Genomic DNA, 15,671 nt, shown 5'->3' on the forward strand with positions numbered 1-15,671 from the left:
GATCCTTCACAGAGGTTAAAGAGAGATTGTGTGTGTTTTAGCAGCTTTTATGAATGTGGGTGAAGGTAAGTTGAGGTAGTAAGCCGAAGGTGCCATGGGTAACGTTGTACTCAAAGGTGCCATGGGTAACGTGTGCTCAAAGGTGCCATGGGCAACGTTGGCAACTGATTTCTACTTCTGTCCCTTGACCAATCCTTTGACCTGAAGGTTGAGTTATTGTAGAAATTAAGGTGCTGAGACTATGTATGGAGATTGTTGGTTTTAGCATGTTTGTTTAACCGTAGTAAGCCATTCTGAGTCCGTCTAACGGCTCAGGACAGAGTTTGGAAGTAGATCATCTGGAGACTGTTGGGACTTAGCAAGAGTTGTAGGCAGTGGCGTAGTTAGCTAAAATTGAGCCTGGAACTGATTCTGAGTTTCTGCCCCCCCCCTTGCTGGGGGGTGGGGCTCGTAGTGGTGGGGCCACGCTCAACCTCTGTTTAGGCCATGCCCCCAAGCCCTGCCCCCGTGCTCGCAAAAGCCAGCACTTTTGAAAGCTGTCTTTTAAAAGCATGGAGACCAGGAGGCGGGGCTTGGGGGCTCACCAAAAGTTCGGCCCCCCACCTCCCTGCAGGCCAACAGCCGGAGCTTTTGCAAGCCGGCTTTTGAAAGCATGGAAGCTTTTGCCAGCACGGAGGCTGGGGGCAGAGCAAAGGGGCATGACCCCCAAGCCCCACCCACTTGCCTGCTGGGAGGTTGGGGCATGACACCATGCCCCAGAGGCCTGCCTGCACGACATGCACATGTTGTGCCCAGACTTAGCAGGGCATGGCTGGGGCCTCCACCGGGGCGAGGGGAGAAAGAGGAGTGTCCTCCTTCCCCCTCGCCCTGTCAAAGGCCCCAGCCATGCCCCCTGGAGGCTTGCCCACGTGGTGCGCACATGTCATGCCCAGGCCCAGCGGGGTGTGGCTGGGGCCTCTGCTGGGGCATGGAAGGAAGTGTGTGGGGCGATTCCCCCCTTACATGATTCAACGGGGGCCCTTTGGGGCAAATGTCCCCACATGTACTCATTGCAGCTACCCCTCTGGTTGGAGGGCCCCCGACCATTGGTGGGGATTGGGAAGATAGGGTTGCCAGATTCAAGTTGGGAGATTTGGGGGTGGAGCCTGGAGAGGACAGGGGCTTCCATGGAGTACAATGGCACAGTGTCCACCCTCCAAAGCATCCATTTTCTTCAAGAGAGCTGATCTCTGTTGTCTGGAGATGAGCTGTAATTCCAGGTGGTCCCCAGGACCCACCTGGAAACTGGCATCTCTAGCATCAGCAGTTACCCAAAGTTCCCAGTCCCTGATTGGCTCTGGTGTTAATGACAGAACTGAGTCAGGGTCCCAGACGGGTGGTAAAACACTGAGGAACGGGGAAGAGATCTGGTGGATACCGCCAGTATGATGTAGTGGTTATAGCCGTGGTGGTGAACCTTTGGCACTCCAGATGTTATGGACTACAATTCCCAATTGGCCATGCTGGCAGGGGCTGATGGGAATTGTAGTCCATAACATCTAGAGTGCCAAAGGTTCGCCACCACTAGGTTATAGTGTTGGGCTAGGATCTGGGAGATCTGGGTTTGAATCGCTGCTGTGCCAAGCAAGCCCGCCAAGTGAGTACAAAATGCCATTTCAGCTAGATACGCTCCTGATTTGGAATTCAAATGTTGCTTTTGCAGTGTATCATTGAGATGCACTTTTACAAAAGTTCTTCCGCCGGGTTTTAATGCTAAGTGAACTTTCATGGGCTGGTGAGGGTGTGAAATTTGGGCCTGGAGATATTATTAGGAGTCAGGCGCCAAGGGCATCCATGAAATTCACAAGAGCAACTCCCTCTCAGTCTGGCCTACCTCAAATGGTGGTTGGAAGAACAACCGTGGGGGCTGCTCTGAAATTCTTGGGGAAAAGGAAAGATGGATACCAACGAGGTTTGCCAATTCCTGACTGGGAAATACCTGGAAATTTAAGGGTGAAGCTTCGAGAGAGCAGGGTTTGGGGAAGAGAGGAACCACAGGGGGGGCCTTTCAATAGGGGCAGTATTTAATATTTATGTTTCCTCCTCTCTTTCAGTTTGACAGCCTATAGTCATGGCACAGCCTGTATCAAAGAAGCTTCTATCCTGCTTCCTCCGCTGTTTCCTCACCTACTTCTTCTCTTCCCTTTTCCTCATCACCATCCTGGCTTCCTACACGTTGGGCTTCCAAATGGAGTCCCATGTGCTGACCCTGGCATCTCTGGGCCTCTACGAAGTTTTCTTGATCCTCCTCTTCTTCGCTCAGGGATGCTTTGCATGCAAGGAACTGGGCAAGCATCGCCGCGCCGACGCGCCCTGCAGCTTGTCCAAAACAGTAGCCCTCACCATTTCGGCCTATCAGGAGACCCCTTCCCGCCTGCGCCAGTGCCTCGAATCCATCCGAGACATGGCCTACCCAAAGCACCTTCTCTCCGTGGTGATGGTCGTTGATGGCAACGGCTCTGAGGACCGGTACATGATGGAGATGTTCCAGGAAGTTTTTCGTTGGGATGACTTAGGTACCTACGTCTGGGAGGGCAACTACCATAGCCGCCCAATGACCGGGGATCAGAAGGAGACCCAACAGTGGGAAGTGGAGACATTGATCAGGAGCAAGAGATGTGTCTGCATCATGCAGAAGCGAGGTGGGAAGCGGGAGGCGATGTACACAGCTTTCCGAGCTCTAGGGGACTCTGTGGACCATATCCAGGTATGGGTTTTCCATTCTTCCTTAATATATGTTGATGTGGTTCAGTGTAGAACCAGACTGTCTCTTTAAAAAAAAGAAAACTTGAAGTTAAGACAATGGAAGAATAAGCTTGCTTCTAGATCAGGGGTCTGCAACCTGCGGCTCTCCAGATGTTCATGAACTACAATTCCCATCAGCATGAACTACAATTCCAAATTGGCCATGCTTGGCGTGATAGGGTGTAAGTTCATGAGACATCTGGAACCCACTGATTAGACATGGGCTCTATGAATGAACGAATGTAAAGCGAAAGGTGGGGAAAGATTTTAATGGGTCTAAAGCACAGGTGTCAAACTCGCGGCCCCCCAGATGTTATGGACTACAGTTCCCATCATCCGTGATGGGAACTGTAGTCCATAATATCTGGAGGGCCGCGAGTTTGACACCTGTGGTGTAAAGGACTTCTTGGAGGGAAAGAAGCACAATATAGCCTGGTCTCATCAGATTTCAGAAGCTAATGAGTACTTGGAAGTACAATTGCCAGCTCCAGGTTGAGAAATAGGTGGAGATTGGGAGGGGGGGGGTGGAACCTGAGGAGAGCAGGCTTTGAGAATGGGAGGGAGTTCAGCAGGGTATAATGCCACAGAGTCCACCTTCCAAAGCAGCCATTTTCTCCCAAGTGAACCAACCTTTGTTGCTAGAGATCATTTGTAATCCCAGGAGAGCTCCAGCCACCACCTGGAGGTTGGCAGCCCTGCTTGGAAGAGAGACCGCCAAGGAAGGCTCTGCAGAGGAAGGCAACAGCAACAGCAACTCACCTCTCCTTCTCCCTTGCCTCGAAAGCCCCTTGCTGGCATCTCCAGAAGTCACTTGAGACTTGATGGCACCCAACACAGAGAACCCAACACTGCCTGCCTGCTCTAGCTGCAAAGCTGCAAAGGCCTCTTAAAGATGCTTTTCGGTAAAGGAAAGGATAGAGGTGAACTTTTTGCACTAGTCCGAGGGTGAAACATGCTGCAAGAGAGAGACATGTTATTAATATAGAAGTTTGTCTGAAAGTTTTAAAAGTGCCCTCCAGATCATCGGGGAGGACAGAAGCAGAGTGAGGGACATGGGGTGGAGCAAGAAAGAGACCCTGCTTGTGCTGCTCCTTTGCAAAAGCCAACTCTCTGTTATTACGATATCGATGTATCAGTACAAATAATTAGAGAAGTGTGGAGGAGTCAGCAACAGGGAAGGGGTTGTGGGGGAAGTGTGCAGAGCAGCGCGAGGGAGTGGGGGGTGAGACTAGGCGGGCTGGCTATGGCCAAATGGAAGAGGCCCAGGGCAAGACTGTGCTCACTGGCAAATCTGCCTGCTCTAGCTGCAAAGCGAAATTAAATTTGTGGAAGTGTTCTCGCTTGCTGCAGGGAAAATAGAAAGTGAACGCGGGGCTTGAAGAAATAGGTTCATACAAGAAATCTTGCAACAATGGGCATTTGCTCCCACCATGCAGCAGATGCCTTGTGCATAACAGGCTGTTTACTGAGCATAATACTCTTTGGAGAACAGGGCCCATTTGTACAAAGGCCTCAAACTGCAGTTAGAGGAAGTAAGTCCCTGAACACGTGTGCCAAGAGGTGACATATGGGGAAGGCCTTTGGCCCCTATGCCCTTGTGACAGACATCCAGGGAAGCCAGTTGGCTGCTCTGTCAGACAGGATGCTAGACTAGATGGACCACTGGTCTGATCAAGCAGGGCTCTTTGGATATTCTTAGGATTTTTGTAAAGATACAGTTACTGTTAACAGCATCAAAACATCGCAGGAATCCATATGGAATCAGTTCACACAAAAACTGCCTTGAAACGTCAGACTGCTCAAAAAATTGGGATCACGTAGTACCTTCTTTTTAACAGAATCTATTTACCTTCAAAAAAATTCTGTGTCCTCAAAAATTTTTTTGTAAAGTTTGTTGATCATTTTATGATTTTGTGGAGGATCAGTTGGCATAATTCTATTAGATCTCTCAGTGCCCGGAAGTGTAACAAAGATGTTTTCTATGATTGCTGTTCTTATTGTTTTATTCTCTTTTTTTCCTTAAGAAGTTGGGGTATAGGAAACAGAGAGGGATATTCAGTTGGGATACACTTCCCTCTGGAGCAGTGGTTCTCAACCTGGGGGTTGGGACCCCTTTGGGGATCGAACAACCCTTTCACTGGGGTCGCCTAAGACTCTCTGCATCAGCGTTCTCCATCTGTAAAATGGATAAATGTTAGGGTTGGGGGTCACCACAACATGAGAAATTGTATTAAAGGGTTGCGGCATTAAGAAGGTTGAGAACCACTGCTCTAGAGTTGGAGCTGTCCATATTGGAGTGGGGAGATGGACAGGAAGTGAGGTGGACAGGAAGTAGGCTTTGTGGGAAATTTGAAAAGTACCCACCAGGAAAGACCTATGGTTAAGAACTCATCATGTTGGTAAACAGAAAAGGTCCAACTGTGTATAGATAAGTCAAATCAACATCAACATGCCTTAACTATACTTCATGGGAATAGCACGCTGGTAGTACAAAATCACAGTATATTTAATGTCCACGTAAACATGTACACAATAACAGTTAGCCAGAGAAAGTCTTGCAAGAAGACAATACATACCCAACATTGGTGCTCAAATATGAAATCAAACCAGTTCATCAATGCAAACTGACCAAAAAAAACCCCTTGGTATATTCTCATTTTGTGGAATTAATTATTGTCTACTTCCTGCATACATCAGGTCCTACTGGCTTTTCTGTAAGGTCACCTTCCCATTAACAGCATCCAAATTCATTTTAATCTCTTACAAAATGGAGGTATCTTATTTGATGCGTGGCTAAGCAGTCTTGCTTGAGCAGGCTGTTCCTACAGAGTGTAGCCAAGGTATAGAAATGTGTGTTTTTTTACAACAACATCATATCACTTCTACCCAGGTCTGTAACTCGGACATCAAACTGGACTCAAAGGCGACGGTGGAGCTAGTGAAGGTGCTGGAGTCAAATGATTGTTACGGGGCTGTTGCGGGGGAAATGCGGATCCTCAACAGATCTGATTCATTGATCAGCTTCATGAGCAGTATGCGCAACTGGATGGCCTTCAACATCAAATGCGCCTGCCAGTCTTACTTTGACTGCGTTTCCTGCATCAGCGGCTCCCTGGGTAAATCTGGCTATCAGTTGCATGACAACTTTGTTTCTATGGCACATGTATATTCAAGACTTTGGGAGGTTGCTTCAGAGGGTGTGAACTCAGAATTGGGAGCTTTACTGAGGTTTATTTAGTCAGCGATTTAGACTTTTTTTAGTAAAAAGACCACAATAATCCTATCAGTGTACATTTTTAGGGATGTCATGATACCAGAACACCGAGAACCAGGGTGCAAGGGAAACTGTGCCTAGGGCATGTGTGCACCCTGCACCCCTGCTGCGGTGCCACCTCCCCCCGCCATGCCCTCTCCATGCCCCAGGCACGCCTCTGCTGCTGCTCCGCCCAGGGCGTTGTTTCCCCTATCCTATGGGCGCTATGCCACTGCTGGGAACTGTACTAGTGAGTAACTGAATCGTGTGGGCTTGCCAGCCCTAGGTTGGGGAAAATCTGGAGATTTTGGGGAGGAGCTTGGTGAGGACATGGTTTAGGGTAGGGAAGGACCTTAGCAGGGTTGTATGCTGTAGGGTCCAACCTCCAAACCAGCCATTTTCTCCAGGGGGAACTGATCTGTATTGTCTGGACATCAATTGTAATAACAAGGGATCTCCAGGCCCCACCAGATGTTGGCAACACTATCTATCTATCTATCTATCTATCTATCTATCTATCTATCTATCTATCTATCTATCTATCTATCTATCTATCTATCTATCTATCTATCTATCTATCTATCTATCTATCTATCTATCTATCTATCTATCTATCTATCTATCTATCTATCTATCTATCTATCTATCTATCTATCTATCTATCTATCTATCTATCTATCTATCTATCTATCTATTTGATTTATAGGCCACTTCACCCCCGAAGGGCTCGGGGCGGCTCACAATATGGCTGTTTACAATGTCAGCAAATAAATACACAAATATAACTTAACCCCATTAAAATCTAATAGCAGCAATCACTTTAAATGAATAGAAATTAAAACAACAATAGTTGTTAAAAAACAGACGCCCGATCCAAAGGCCAGAGAGGGAGGGGGGAAAGGCAGGGCCCGAGATGGAATCAGGCCCAGCCAAGGTGGAAGACAGGCAGCCTCAGTGCGGGGCGGTGGAAACAGCTCAGACAAACGTGTGCAACGTAAAAAATGTCCGACAAAAGTACGCGTCGCACAGTGGCGTAGGCTATGCAGACTTTAAGGAACATGTCTATATCATATAACATGTAGTACACGATCTTGTGTGATCACCAATTCTATAACTGTAACATGTAAATATAACAGAAATATTTAAAGTTCAGAATATAATAGAACTGCCATCCCATTTCATTCGTAAGGTAGTGTCTTGCCTACATGGTTCCATTCACGTGCTTATTCCTAAGTCATATCCCAAACAAATATCAGTCTTCAAATATGAGGGGAAATGCCCAATCGATGACCCACTAGCGATAAATATCCAATGTTCAAATGATATTCAGCCATTTTCAACGTATGTAGCGTGTTTTCAACTTCTCAAACGCCTCACGCATTCAGTTGCGTCTTCAAGAAATCTTCCTCAAGAGAAGTAAGATAATTACACTTTTTCTCTATCTTCATAAGAAGTAATAATATGGTTACATTCCTTATCCTTCAGCCATAATATAAGGGTTTCTACAAAGCATATACAATGTAAGTATTGCCGATGAAATCATCCAATATCATTACACAATATTATTTATATATACCATACAATATTATTTATATATACCATGAACACAATATGTAATTCTGAATTGACTAGTAGTATTCACCAACAAATTTAATGCTTATTTTCTCTCCACGGAGTAGAATTACATCCTTCTTGGCTTTTTCATGTGTAATGGAAGGCAAGGGTAGTGGGACAAATGCGGAAGACAGCCGCAGAAGGCCATTGCTTTCACATCCTGCATGTGAGCTCCTAAAGGCACCTGGTGGGCCACTGCGAGTAGCAGAGAGCTGGACTAGATGGACTCTGGTCTGATCCAGCTGGCTTGTTCTTATGTTCTTATGACAATATAAAGAAGGAAAACATCCTGATGAAAACCAACTTACTACAATGCCTTGAATACACACCAAATCCTCCATGTCAGTGATGGTGAACCTTTTCGAGGCCGAGTGCCCAAATGGCAACCCCAAACCCACTTATTTATCACAAAGTGCCAACACGGCAATTTAACCTGAATACTGAGGTTTTAGTTCAGAAAAAACGGTTGGCTCCGAGGCGTGCGTTACTCGGGAGTAAGCTTGGTGGTAGTCGGTGGCTTTGCTTTGAAGCAACCCTGCAACTCTTCCAACGGGTGAATCATGACCCTAGGAGGGTTTACTCAGAAGCAAGCCCCGTTGCCAGCAACCGAGCTTACTCCCAGGCAAAGGATCATGCTTTAGTTCTTTGCATGAAAATCAATGGGGTTTAACAGCGCTTAACAGGGTTACCTACACTGCTTCCCCAAAACTGGGGCTTAGGTTTAATGCTAATAATCGAGCCCAATGGCCCAGGTCAGCCTAGATGTGTGTGGGGCGGGGGGTTGACTCTGCTCGTGCCCACAGAGAGGGCTCTGAGTGCCACCTCTGGCACCCGTGCCATAGGTTCGCCACCACTGTTCTATGTTGTTATAAATGGCAGAAAAAATCTATCTCTCTGTTATTTCTGAAAGGTTCAAATTAGACTTATTTTTAGCCTACTGAATATGTTTTTTCAGGTCTATGTATTTTTCAGGTCTATGCTATGAATGTGCAGTACAATGAGGCCCCTTCCGCACACGCAAAATAATGAGTTTTCAAATCACTTTCACAACTGTTTGCAAGTGGATTTTGCTATTCCGCACAGCTTCGAAGAGCACTGAAAGCAGTTTGAAAGTGCATTATTCTGTTTGTGCGGAATGAGCCTCAGTGTGCTAATTTGATCTCTGAGGTAGTTTTAAAGCCAACTTTAGGGCTATTTAATAGCATTACAGACCCCCAAATGCAGAAGACAGTTGGTGCAAAGGCAGGGAAAAGAGGGGTATAAATGGTGTGCATGCTGGCATGACCTTATCTTTTGGGGCGCAACTTTTTTTTTCCAGGCATGTACCGTAACAACCTATTGCAGCAGGCCCTGGAGCCTTGGTACAATCAGACCTTCTTAGGCAAAAAGTGCACCTTTGGCGAAGATCGGCATCTCACCAACCGCATCCTGAGTCTCGGCTATGCCACCAAGTAAGGGCACGTCACAGAAGAGTCCTCTGGGTTCTGCGTTTTCCCTGAAAGTGAAACACAGCACTAAGTGTACCAGACCCCATGTCCCCAGTCAGTCTGCCTCTGTATTTGGTACATGATGGAAAAGGGTAACCCCCCGCCCCCCCCCCCCGAAAATGGACACCCATTAGGTAGTTTTCTAGGGTATCTACTACGCAAGACTCTGAATGCAGGAATGATTTTGTCCCCCTCTGATGGTGGGGTTGCCATCTCCAGCTTAGGAAATCTCCAGAGGTTTGGGGGGTGGTACCTTGAGAAGCCGTGTGGCATAGTGGTTAAGTGCTTGCACTGCCACTCACATGGTCAGGAGTTCGAGCCCCCTGTGTGTCAGATATCCTGGCAGCTGGCTCATGGTCAACTCAGCAAGCCACCCATTCCTTGGTCAGTAAATGAGTACCTGGCACACAGCTAGGGGGTAAAGAATAGCCTGGGAAAGCAATGGCAAACTACCCCACAAAAACAGCTTGCTTTTGAAATCACTGCTTGCAGTGGTACCCCAGGGGCGAACAGGACTGAAGGGGAAACTTTACCTTTTTTACTTTACCTTGAGAAGGTAGAGTTTGTATTTATTTGTTTGAGTTTGTATTTATTACTTATTCAATGCAATTTTATTTATTGGAGTTTTTTTTCACCGCTCTTCCCTGGGAGGCTCAGGGTTATTTCCGGGGTTATATTATTATTATTATTATTATTATTATTATTATTATTATTATTATTATTATTATTATTATTATTATTATTATTATTATTATTATTATTATTATTATTATTATTATTATTATTATTATTATTAATTTGATTTGATTTGATTTGATTTGATTTGATTTGATTTGATTTGATTTGATTTGATTTGATTTGATTTGATTTGATTTGATAAACCGCCCTACCCCCGAAGGGCTCAGGGCGGTGTACAACAGACAACAACACACATAATAAAACATATCGAATAACCCCAATTAAAATACAAAACCTTAAAACTATCGCAGCAGCATCCATCAATAAATAGTTAATAATTACTTATAATAAAGGGCGTCTGGCGTCACACCCCAGTGATCAAATCCTGGGAGTGGTCAAATTCTGGGAGGGGGCTGGCAGATGGTCAGATACACAGCCAGTGGGCAGGGCAATAAGAGGGGCGGAATCAGCGGCCGGTCCCCCCAAAAGCCCAGTGGAACAGCTCAGTTTTACAGGCCCTGCGGAACTCCCCAAGGTTCCGCAGAGCCCTAACTGCTGGAGAAAGAGCGTTCCACCAGGCAGGGGCCAGGGCAGTAAACGCCCTGGCCCGCGTAGAGGCCAGCCACATCATAGAGGGACAGGGGACCACCAGCAAGTTTGCCTCCGTTGAGCGGAGGGTACGACCCGGGACGTATGGGGTGAGACGGTTCCGAAGGTATTTTAACCAAAGATGCGGGATCACAATAAATTCTGTAAAACGCATCCTATCAAATACCTTTAAATTTAAAATATGAATAACATACAACTTACCACAGGCCATCAACCAGTTCGTGCCTGAGTCCCTCCTTCTCCCACACAGAAGCATTTAATTCAGGAGGGACCCCTGCCGAAGGGATAAGGCGGAACAGGGAAGAAGAGGGAAGGTTAAGGGGGAAAGAGGAGAATTTTTTAAAGAAAAAAGGACAGGAAAGGGGGAGGAAGGGGGGAAGAGGGAGTTGCTGAGCAGGGGTGTGATACCACAGAGTCAACGTTCCCTGTAAGTCGCGTAAATCAGGGGCCGCCCAGCTGGGGGAGCTCTCCCAGGTGGCTCAGTTTTGCTCAGCGTCTGGAAAGTTCTGTGCAGCACTGGGGAACAGTTAGAGGGACTATTGCAGGGGTAGGGAACCTGCGGCTCTCCAGATGTTCAGGAACTACAATTCCCATCAGCCTGGGGTGGGGGGGGGGGGGGGTGGGGGGGGGGGGGGGTGGGGGGGGGGGGGGGTGGGGGGGGGGGGGGGTGGGGGGGGGGGGGGGTGGGGGGGGGGGGGGGTGGGGGGGGGGGGGGGTGGGGGGGGGGGGGGGTGGGGGGGGGGGGGGGTGGGGGGGGGGGGGGGTGGGGGGGGGGGGGGGTGGGGGGGGGGGGGGGTGGGGGGGGGGGGGGGTGGGGGGGGGGGGGGGTGGGGGGGGGGGGGGGTGGGGGGGGGGGGGGGTGGGGGGGGGGGGGGGTGGGGGGGGGGGGGGGTGGGGGGGGGGGGGGGTGGGGGGGGGGGGGGGTGGGGGGGGGGGGGGGTGGGGGGGGGGGGGGGTGGGGGGGGGGGGGGGTGGGGGGGGGGGGGGGTGGGGGGGGGGGGGGGTGGGGGGGGGGGGGGGTGGGGGGGGGGGGGGGTGGGGGGGGGGGGGGGTGGGGGGGGGGGGGGGTGGGGGGGGGGGGGGGTGGGGGGGGGGGGGGGTGGGGGGGGGGGGGGGTGGGGGGGGGGGGGGGTGGGGGGGGGGGGGGGTGGGGGGGGGGGGGGGTGGGGGGGGGGGGGGGTGGGGGGGGGGGGGGGTGGGGGGGGGGGGGGGTGGGGGGGGGGGGGGGTGGGGGGGGGGGGGGGTGGGGGGGGGGGGGGGTGGGGGGGGGGGGGGGTGGGGGGGGGGGGGGGTGGGGGGGGGGGGGGGTGGGGGGGGGGGGGGGTGGGGGGGGGGGGGGGTGGGGGGGGGGGGGGGTGGGGGGGGGGGGGGGTGGGGGGGGGGGGGGGTGGGGGGGGGGGGGGGTGGGGGGGGGGGGGGGTGGGGGGGGGGGGGGGTGGGGGGGGGGGGGGGTGGGGGGGGGGGGGGGTGGGGGGGGGGGGGGGTGGGGGGGGGGGGGGGTGGGGGGGGGGGGGGGTGGGGGGGGGGGGGGGTGGGGGGGGGGGGGGGTGGGGGGGGGGGGGGGTGGGGGGGGGGGGGGGTGGGGGGGGGGGGGGGTGGGGGGGGGGGGGGGTGGGGGGGGGGGGGGGTGGGGGGGGGGGGGGGTGGGGGGGGGGGGGGGTGGGGGGGGGGGGGGGTGGGGGGGGGGGGGGGTGGGGGGGGGGGGGGGTGGGGGGGGGGGGGGGTGGGGGGGGGGGGGGGTGGGGGGGGGGGGGGGTGGGGGGGGGGGGGGGTGGGGGGGGGGGGGGGTGGGGGGGGGGGGGGGTGGGGGGGGGGGGGGGTGGGGGGGGGGGGGGGTGGGGGGGGGGGGGGGTGGGGGGGGGGGGGGGTGGGGGGGGGGGGGGGTGGGGGGGGGGGGGGGTGGGGGGGGGGGGGGGTGGGGGGGGGGGGGGGTGGGGGGGGGGGGGGGTGGGGGGGGGGGGGGGTGGGGGGGGGGGGGGGTGGGGGGGGGGGGGGGTGGGGGGGGGGGGGGGTGGGGGGGGGGGGGGGTGGGGGGGGGGGGGGGTGGGGGGGGGGGGGGGTGGGGGGGGGGGGGGGTGGGGGGGGGGGGGGGTGGGGGGGGGGGGGGGTGGGGGGGGGGGGGGGTGGGGGGGGGGGGGGGTGGGGGGGGGGGGGGGTGGGGGGGGGGGGGGGTGGGGGGGGGGGGGGGTGGGGGGGGGGGGGGGTGGGGGGGGGGGGGGGTGGGGGGGGGGGGGGGTGGGGGGGGGGGGGGGTGGGGGGGGGGGGGGGTGGGGGGGGGGGGGGGTGGGGGGGGGGGGGGGTGGGGGGGGGGGGGGGTGGGGGGGGGGGGGGGTGGGGGGGGGGGGGGGTGGGGGGGGGGGGGGGTGGGGGGGGGGGGGGGTGGGGGGGGGGGGGGGTGGGGGGGGGGGGGGGTGGGGGGGGGGGGGGGTGGGGGGGGGGGGGGGTGGGGGGGGGGGGGGGTGGGGGGGGGGGGGGGTGGGGGGGGGGGGGGGTGGGGGGGGGGGGGGGTGGGGGGGGGGGGGGGTGGGGGGGGGGGGGGGTGGGGGGGGGGGGGGGTGGGGGGGGGGGGGGGTGGGGGGGGGGGGGGGTGGGGGGGGGGGGGGGTGGGGGGGGGGGGGGGTGGGGGGGGGGGGGGGTGGGGGGGGGGGGGGGTGGGGGGGGGGGGGGGTGGGGGGGGGGGGGGGTGGGGGGGGGGGGGGGTGGGGGGGGGGGGGGGTGGGGGGGGGGGGGGGTGGGGGGGGGGGGGGGTGGGGGGGGGGGGGGGTGGGGGGGGGGGGGGGTGGGGGGGGGGGGGGGTGGGGGGGGGGGGGGGTGGGGGGGGGGGGGGGTGGGGGGGGGGGGGGGTGGGGGGGGGGGGGGGTGGGGGGGGGGGGGGGTGGGGGGGGGGGGGGGTGGGGGGGGGGGGGGGTGGGGGGGGGGGGGGGTGGGGGGGGGGGGGGGTGGGGGGGGGGGGGGGTGGGGGGGGGGGGGGGTGGGGGGGGGGGGGGGTGGGGGGGGGGGGGGGTGGGGGGGGGGGGGGGTGGGGGGGGGGGGGGGTGGGGGGGGGGGGGGGTGGGGGGGGGGGGGGGTGGGGGGGGGGGGGGGTGGGGGGGGGGGGGGGTGGGGGGGGGGGGGGGTGGGGGGGGGGGGGGGTGGGGGGGGGGGGGGGTGGGGGGGGGGGGGGGTGGGGGGGGGGGGGGGTGGGGGGGGGGGGGGGTGGGGGGGGGGGGGGGTGGGGGGGGGGGGGGGTGGGGGGGGGGGGGGGTGGGGGGGGGGGGGGGTGGGGGGGGGGGGGGGTGGGGGGGGGGGGGGGTGGGGGGGGGGGGGGGTGGGGGGGGGGGGGGGTGGGGGGGGGGGGGGGTGGGGGGGGGGGGGGGTGGGGGGGGGGGGGGGTGGGGGGGGGGGGGGGTGGGGGGGGGGGGGGGTGGGGGGGGGGGGGGGTGGGGGGGGGGGGGGGTGGGGGGGGGGGGGGGTGGGGGGGGGGGGGGGTGGGGGGGGGGGGGGGTGGGGGGGGGGGGGGGTGGGGGGGGGGGGGGGTGGGGGGGGGGGGGGGTGGGGGGGGGGGGGGGTGGGGGGGGGGGGGGGTGGGGGGGGGGGGGGGTGGGGGGGGGGGGGGGTGGGGGGGGGGGGGGGTGGGGGGGGGGGGGGGTGGGGGGGGGGGGGGGTGGGGGGGGGGGGGGGTGGGGGGGGGGGGGGGTGGGGGGGGGGGGGGGTGGGGGGGGGGGGGGGTGGGGGGGGGGGGGGGTGGGGGGGGGGGGGGGTGGGGGGGGGGGGGGGTGGGGGGGGGGGGGGGTGGGGGGGGGGGGGGGTGGGGGGGGGGGGGGGTGGGGGGGGGGGGGGGTGGGGGGGGGGGGGGGTGGGGGGGGGGGGGGGTGGGGGGGGGGGGGGGTGGGGGGGGGGGGGGGTGGGGGGGGGGGGGGGTGGGGGGGGGGGGGGGTGGGGGGGGGGGGGGGTGGGGGGGGGGGGGGGTGGGGGGGGGGGGGGGTGGGGGGGGGGGGGGGTGGGGGGGGGGGGGGGTGGGGGGGGGGGGGGGTGGGGGGGGGGGGGGGTGGGGGGGGGGGGGGGTGGGGGGGGGGGGGGGTGGGGGGGGGGGGGGGTGGGGGGGGGGGGGGGTGGGGGGGGGGGGGGGTGGGGGGGGGGGGGGGTGGGGGGGGGGGGGGGTGGGGGGGGGGGGGGGTGGGGGGGGGGGGGGGTGGGGGGGGGGGGGGGTGGGGGGGGGGGGGGGTGGGGGGGGGGGGGGGTGGGGGGGGGGGGGGGTGGGGGGGGGGGGGGGTGGGGGGGGGGGGGGGTGGGGGGGGGGGGGGGTGGGGGGGGGGGGGGGTGGGGGGGGGGGGGGGTGGGGGGGGGGGGGGGTGGGGGGGGGGGGGGGTGGGGGGGGGGGGGGGTGGGGGGGGGGGGGGGTGGGGGGGGGGGGGGGTGGGGGGGGGGGGGGGTGGGGGGGGGGGGGGGTGGGGGGGGGGGGGGGTGGGGGGGGGGGGGGGTGGGGGGGGGGGGGGGTGGGGGGGGGGGGGGGTGGGGGGGGGGGGGGGTGGGGGGGGGGGGGGGTGGGGGGGGGGGGGGGTGGGGGGGGGGGGGGGTGGGGGGGGGGGGGGGTGGGGGGGGGGGGGGGTGGGGGGGGGGGGGGGTGGGGGGGGGGGGGGGTGGGGGGGGGGGGGGGTGGGGGGGGGGGGGGGTGGGGGGGGGGGGGGGTGGGGGGGGGGGGGGGTGGGGGGGGGGGGGGGTGGGGGGGGGGGGGGGTGGGGGGGGGGGGGGGTGGGGGGGGGGGGGGGTGGGGGGGGGGGGGGGTGGGGGGGGGGGGGGGTGGGGGGGGGGGGGGGTGGGGGGGGGGGGGGGTGGGGGGGGGGGGGGGTGGGGGGGGGGGGGGGTGGGGGGGGGGGGGGGTGGGGGGGGGGGGGGGTGGGGGGGGGGGGGGGTGGGGGGGGGGGGGGGTGGGGGGGGGGGGGGGTGGGGGGGGGGGGGGGTGGGGGGGGGGGGGGGTGGGGGGGGGGGGGGGTGGGGGGGGGGGGGGGTGGGGGGGGGGGGGGGTGGGGGGGGGGGGGGGTGGGGGGGGGGGGGGGTGGGGGGGGGGGGGGGTGGGGGGGGGGGGGGGTGGGGGGGGGGGGGGGTGGGGGGGGGGGGGGGTGGGGGGGGGGGGGGGTGGGGGGGGGGGGGGGTGGGGGGGGGGGGGGGTGGGGGGGGGGGGGGGTGGGGGGGGGGGGGGGTGGGGGGGGGGGGGGGTGGGGGGGGGGGGGGGTGGGGGGGGGGGGGGGTGGGGGGGGGGGGGGGTG

At 60.7% G+C, this 15,671-nt stretch overlaps 1 protein-coding gene across 1 annotated transcript; it reads left to right on the top strand.

The window, feature by feature from the left end:
* The first annotated feature begins 2,110 nt into the window (after nt 1-2,110).
* Nucleotides 2,111-9,106, top strand: LOC125435475 (hyaluronan synthase 1-like). Its single transcript, XM_048501675.1, has 3 exons — nt 2,111-2,746; nt 5,675-5,900; nt 8,970-9,106. The coding sequence occupies exons 1-3, from the start codon at nt 2,111-2,113 to the stop codon at nt 9,104-9,106; spliced, it is 999 nt and encodes a 332-aa protein (XP_048357632.1).
* Nucleotides 9,107-15,671: the final 6,565 nt, after the last annotated feature.

This window comes from Sphaerodactylus townsendi, linkage group LG06 (assembly GCF_021028975.2).
Source record: "Sphaerodactylus townsendi isolate TG3544 linkage group LG06, MPM_Stown_v2.3, whole genome shotgun sequence".
Lineage (NCBI taxonomy): Eukaryota > Metazoa > Chordata > Lepidosauria > Squamata > Sphaerodactylidae > Sphaerodactylus > Sphaerodactylus townsendi.

Coding starts and splice junctions, on each gene's coding strand:
- LOC125435475 (XM_048501675.1), top strand. CDS start 2,111: ATGGCACAGCCTGTATCAAAGAAGCTTCTATCCTGCTTCCTCCGCTGT. Junction 2,747..5,674: donor ACTCTGTGGACCATATCCAG/GTATGGGTTTTC, acceptor ACTTCTACCCAG/GTCTGTAACTCGGACATCAA. Junction 5,901..8,969: donor CTGCATCAGCGGCTCCCTGG/GTAAATCTGGCT, acceptor TTTTTTTTCCAG/GCATGTACCGTAACAACCTA.